Below are 6000 nucleotides of genomic sequence, written 5' to 3'. Positions count from 1 at the left end.
CTCTGCCACTCTTGATTTCTTGTCAAAAGTATTTCCCTCCCAGCATCTGGCCCTTCCAGAAAGGCCAAAGAGGTTGGAGTTTGTTTGCTTTCCCTTCTACTCTTTGAGCATCAAGGTACCATGGAACCTTTGACTAAGATTCCTTGGAGAACAAAGATTCCTTGGAGAAGTACACAATCGTACAAACACCACCCGACACCCCACACCCACTCTCTCACAGGCTTTAAAGGTCAACCTGCATAGCTTACTCCTTTACAGAGGTGATTTCTCACGATCATCAGAGCTTCCAAATTATTTCTGACACATATGATCCTACAAGGCACTGATTTGGGCATTTGAGGCTTTGTGAACACAGATAGTACTGCATACTCCTGAACCTTAATCTTTATATTTTCTATACATGATGTAAAGTACTCATATAAATCTGAGCCAAGCATCAGTGCCTCATGCCTATAATCCTAACTACTCTCAAGGCTGCGATCTGAGTATCTCTCTTCAAAGTCAGACTGGGCAGGAAAATGCATGAGGCGCTTATCTACAATCAACCACTTAAAAAGCCAGAAGTGGAACAGTGGCTCAAGTGGTAAAGAGCCTGAAGTTCAAGTCCCAGGACCAGCACCACCAAAAAATAAAACACACAAAAACCCAAAAATCCTAAACTAACTAAATACATAAGAATAGAAATTTGCATATGCCAAGAGCTAGTGTGTTTTAGAAGAGAGGAACAATACATCCACTAGTACAGTACAAAGACATTTCCCTTCCCCTACTCACCTTCAACAACAAGAGTAATTCAGTCCATGGCCAGTACTGTAGGATCATCATGCTGCTCCCTTCTATCTACTTGATGTTCCAGAGCAACCTAAGTTTGCTCCACAGCTTTCCTCCCCAGCACAAGGAAATGACAGAGCTGAGGTTACTTCCAGGCTCGTTGACCACCGAAGCTCCGAGCATCTCAGAGGTGCTGTGGGGAACATCACCATCCAAGTAGCCGACTCTGCAGTCAGCCCCAGTTGCAGGCTGGGAGTGAAGAAGGAAAAGCCTTCCATCCTCTCCTCCCATCTTCTTCTCCAACAAAGGGCAGTTCAGTTCGGAAATGATCTGAATGGAGTGATTTGCCAGGAAACCTTTTGACAGCTTTTTTTTTCTTTTCTTTTCTTTTCTTTTCTTTTCTTTTCTTTTCCTTTCCTTCCTTCCTTCCTTCCTTCCTCCCTCCCTCCCTCCCTCCCTCCCTCTCTCTCTCTTTCTTTCTTTCTTTCTTTCTTTTTCTTCCTTTTATTTCTCCCTTTCTTTCTTTCCTTCTTTCTTCCTTTCTTTTTTGTCGGCCATTGAACTCTGGGCCCAGGCACTGTCCCTCAGCTCTTCAGCTCCAAGTGAGTGCTCTACCACTTGAGTCACAGCACCACTTCTAGTTTTGTGGTGGTTTATTGGAGATAAGAGTCTCACAGACTTTCCTGCCTGTGCTGGTTTTGAACCGCGATCCTCAGATCTCAGCCCCCTGAGTAGCTAGGTCAGCTTTTTTTTTTTTTAATGTTTTTATAGCAATAAGACAAGTAATTCCAATCCATCTACCTGGTGGGTTCTGACGGAAGGGTGATGAGAAAATCCGGTGTGTTTGGTAAATTCATCTCCCTGATGGTGACTCCCAAGGTAAAAACTGATGTACAAACACCAGCTGGTCACCCACCCAATGAGGCTTGCATCTCACTCACCTGCTGCTTGGGCACCTCTGGCCTGGCCTCCCTGCAACATTTCTAGGCAAATACCTGTAGACTCGCCCTTCTGCCATCATCCCCTGGTCCTTTTCCTTTCCCTTGGCATTGGGGAGATTTCCTCTCCATTCCTTCTGTGAGCCAGGGAGGTGAAATGGGTCTTCTTCATCTCCTGAGGTACTGGGCCAACAGATGCTTTGTTAATTCCTTCCAACACACATTCTCTCTCACACACACACAACTCACATTCACACATGCTCACACACACACAGGCCAATATTCTTGTTCTCTTTGCCTCTCCATATTCTCTGATTACGTATCTCTTTGCAGAAAGCTCCTCCAGCCTGATTTCTCTCCACTCCCCAAGCCACTTCTGTTTAATCCCAATCCTGTGTGCAACCATCCAATCTCAGACTTGGGAACGCATGGCGCTTGGGGCGGGGGTCTTCCGTCTGTAGGGGAGGGGGGGTGCACTTTCACCTTCTTCCCCTGATTGGAACTGAAGCCACCTCTCCCTTACAGGGGGCGTTGTTTCCTAGGACAATGGCTCCTGGGGGTTCCAGCGGTCCATAGAAACCCCGGGGTCGGGGAAGCGAACTCCGGGCCGCAATTCCGCGATCGGACGCCAGGCGGCGCCGAGGACCCCCCCCCCTGCCCGCCCACCTCAGCCCGAGGAGGGCGAGGAGCGCGCGCATCCCGCGGCCAACCCGGAGTCCCCGGGACCCGGCGGGCGGGACCAGACGCCTGGCACCGCCGCGCGCTCCGACCCGGGACGCGGGCATCTGGGGATCGATCGCCAGGGCCCGGCCGCCCCGCTGCCCCCCCCCGCTCGTCCCCCCTGCCTCTGCCCACCCCGCCGGGGAGGGACGGAGGGCCATGCCTGCCCGGACGCTCGCCCCGATCTGGTGCCTCTCGGCCGCTCTGGGGATGCTGTGGTCCCCGGCCTCACGGGCGTTCAACCTGGACGTGGACAAACTCACGGTGTACAGCGGCCCCCGGGGCAGCTACTTCGGTTACGCCCTGGACTTCCACATCCCCGACGCCCGCACGTAAGTGGCTGACCTGGGGCGGGGCGGGGGGGGGGGCGGAGGACTCGAACCCCTCGCTGGTCAGCAGCGCAGGTCCCCCCCACCCAAGCCTGTGTGTTTGAGATCTCCATCTCTCTTGTCCTGCATGCAAGATATGCCTTGTGAACTTTGAACTCGAGACCCCTCCACTTGCGCCGGGGTCCTGGGTTCAAAGACAATTTGCCTTGCACAAAGACCTGGGGTACACCCCCCCCGTCCTCCAGCCAGCCAGTCACCGGAACGACCACAGCATGGTCTGTGTATAGATCCAGGTGTCCCATGCGCAAGTGCCTTTGGCGACCAGCCGGGCTACGCTCTTCTTCCTCTAATCTCGGCTTCCCTCGCGCCCACCTCACTCCACCCAGACGAGAAGGGGGGGAGCAGGTTGGCACCCTCTTCCAAAGGTAGGCTTGCCCACAGATTTCCAGGAGGAAATCGAATGTGACAGCCTCTCCCGTTCTAGGGGCGTTCCTGCCCTCCACTCCCCCCTTCCCAGCCCGGCCCCAGGGTTGAGTGCTCCAAACCTCCTCCGGGCTGGCTGACCTTTGCCAACCTTTTCTCAGGGCCAGCATCTTGGTGGGCGCGCCCAGGGCCAACACCAGCCAGCCAGATATTGTGGAAGGGGGAGCCGTGTACTACTGCCCGTGGCCCCTGGCGGGGTCTGCGCCTTGCAAACAGATTCCCTTTGACACCACCAGTAAGTGTTGCTTGTCACTGGGGGGCTGAGGGTGGGGAGAGGGTGTTGTGGTTTGAAAGCACTCCAGCTACCTCAGGGACAGGGGTCCATTTTTTTTTCTTTGTGTTCATTTTGTCTGTCTGCCTGTTCCATCCTTCTTGGTGGGCCATGCGAGGTCCAGAGCGAAATCAGTTGCTTCCAATGGGTAGTGAATCCAGAGAAGAAAACACTTCTATCAACTCCTGATTGTCTGGATTGCTCCTGGCAACTTCTAGTTTCTTTACTGTCAGAAGTGAGCATTTTCAGGGCGAATGCATGTGTCAGAGAAATTCAAAAGGTACATCCTAAGCTTGGCTGTGGAGAGAATCGGATGGTTTTCCCAAGGGCAAACTTGGGAAAGGATAAAATTTTAAAAGTGTTTCAAGTTTCCATACTCCGGAGGCAAGACTTAGCTGTAGACAACCCAGACAGCACTCTCTGATGCTCTGTAATTCTTAACAGAAAGATTTTTCTTTCAAAATATTGGACATTGGATGCAAACTAGTACAGGCAGCGTGTGGATGGATTACATTCATCTCCCAAACCCCTAGACAGATGTTTCTTATTTAATTAAAGGGAAAATACATTTTTAAACAATTCAGTCTGGTTACATTTCCTCTGGTGTTTTCTCTTAAGAGTCCTGAGAAAATAAATTTAAATGTAATGCTTTTGAAAACATTGACACCGAATGCTTTAATTTTGTACCACTGAATCTTTAAGCATTCAAATGATAGATATGACAGGACACCAAATATCCTTTTGAAACTGTGAATACGTCAGTTCCATTAAGTCTTTGTTGAACAGTCATTGAAAATACCTCCTGTACCCCATAACTGTTCCATGACATCATTCTTGATTTCTGCCTACATTTGTTATCTTTGTTTTTCGTTTTTACTTTTTATTCTTTGAGGGGTTGTACAAGGGGGTTACACTGTAATATGCCCATTTCCATGCCCAAATTCTGTGTAAGCATTATGACCAAATTAGGAGCCTTTTATAAAAAGCATTTTTAATTGTGCTTTTTATGCCTATTTATATATGGTCCCAAACCCTTATTTGCCATTTATTTCATGAAGTCATTAAGTTATTCCATCCCATGATTTGTAAGTTCTTATTTTGAAGTTTAAGTTTAGCAACAGAAAAATTATACATTTGGGTTTTTCAAAAATCGTTTAATTAATTGCCTTATTACAGTCAAGTTTCATCTGGTTCCTGATCTCTAGTTTACCTGTACACCTTCGTAAGCCCCAATCTCAGCAGAAGGTTTTGGTTCAATAGATAAAAATCAGACTCCAGACATCAACAAGAATTTTTTTTAAAAATTGACCACTCCCAATCACAATTTTCCAATATTCACTAACAATAGCTAATATTTTCCAAAGTCCATTCTACAGCAATTGTTTAGAGTTTTGAATTCACTTTTCCATAAAGAACTAATGCCGAAAGATTACCTTGTTGGGAAGGTGACTCAGTGGTAGAGCGCTTGCCTTGCATGCATGAGGCCCTGGGTTCGATTCCTCAGCACCACATAAGCAAAAAGAAAAAAGCCAGAAGTGGCACTGTGGCTCAAGTGGTAGAGCACTAGCCTTGAGCTGAAGAGCTGAGGGACAGCGCCCAGACCCAGAGTTCAGGCCCCACAACCAGATCCCCCACCCCAAAAAAAGATTACATTGTTGGTTTCTGGAAGAGCCCCCAGGACTGCACTCCACCCTGGCTGTAGCCGAATTATATTTGTAATGAATCGATATGGGATGAACTGGCATAACTTGAGCTATTAAAGAAATCAGAAAATCGCCGGGCGCTGGTGGCTCACGCCTGTAATCCTAGCTACTCAGGAGGCTGAGATCTGAGGATCACGGTTCAAAGCCAGCCCGGGCAGGAGAGACCGTGAAACTCCTAGCTCCAATAAACCACCAGAAAACTGGAAGTGGCGCTGTAGCTCAAGTGGTAGAGCGCTCGCCTTGAGCTGAAGAGCTGAGGGACAGCACTCAGGCCCAGAGTTCAAGCCCATGACCGACAAAAAAAAAAAAAAAAAGAAATCAGAAAATCATGTCAAGCAAAGATTAGTGTGACTTGGATGAAGGTGAAGGTGTATGTGTTTCTGAAAATGCAGCTGGATGTCCGAAAGGGCTTTGGACAGATGGCTGTGCACGTCTTCTGCATGTATAGCACTTTTCTTGATAGGCACAGGCTACTATTATCCTTATCGACCATAATAGTAATCATTTGAAGTGGATACTCAATGGGGTGGGGCAGGTAAAGGGGAAAGGACTGGGCAAATGAACAGAAGAGAGGGAGAATGCAGTCAAGAATCCAGTGTACATCCTACAAATTTAAGAAGAGTGAGGGGAGGGGTAGGGAGGGGAAGGATGGGTGAGAAGGTTGAAGAGGGTGACAGTGATGGAGCTACGTTGAATTCATCAACTGCTTCGTTCGATGGCAACCCCTTTGTACAACTACTTAAAGATAACAAAAACATTTAAATGATGAAAAAAAGCACCACAAT

The 6000-nt window shown here is 48.4% G+C and overlaps 1 protein-coding gene across 1 annotated transcript in view; it reads left to right on the top strand.

The window, feature by feature from the left end:
* The first annotated feature begins 2424 nt into the window (after positions 1-2424).
* Positions 2425-6000, top strand: part of Itga8 (integrin subunit alpha 8) — a 162292-nt gene continuing 158716 nt past the window's right edge. The window contains exons 1-2 of the mRNA XM_069990426.1: positions 2425-2761; positions 3343-3476. Coding sequence (XP_069846527.1) covers positions 2589-2761; positions 3343-3476 — 307 coding nt within the window. The 5' untranslated portion in view covers positions 2425-2588. The remainder of the gene's footprint in view (positions 2762-3342; positions 3477-6000) is intronic.

Source organism: Dipodomys merriami, unplaced genomic scaffold, assembly GCF_024711535.1.
Source record: "Dipodomys merriami isolate MVZ:Mamm:240054 unplaced genomic scaffold, mDipMer1.0.p SCAF_4, whole genome shotgun sequence".
In the NCBI taxonomy this organism is placed as follows: domain Eukaryota; kingdom Metazoa; phylum Chordata; class Mammalia; order Rodentia; family Heteromyidae; genus Dipodomys; species Dipodomys merriami.
This window is presented reverse-complemented; position numbering and strand designations above follow the sequence as displayed.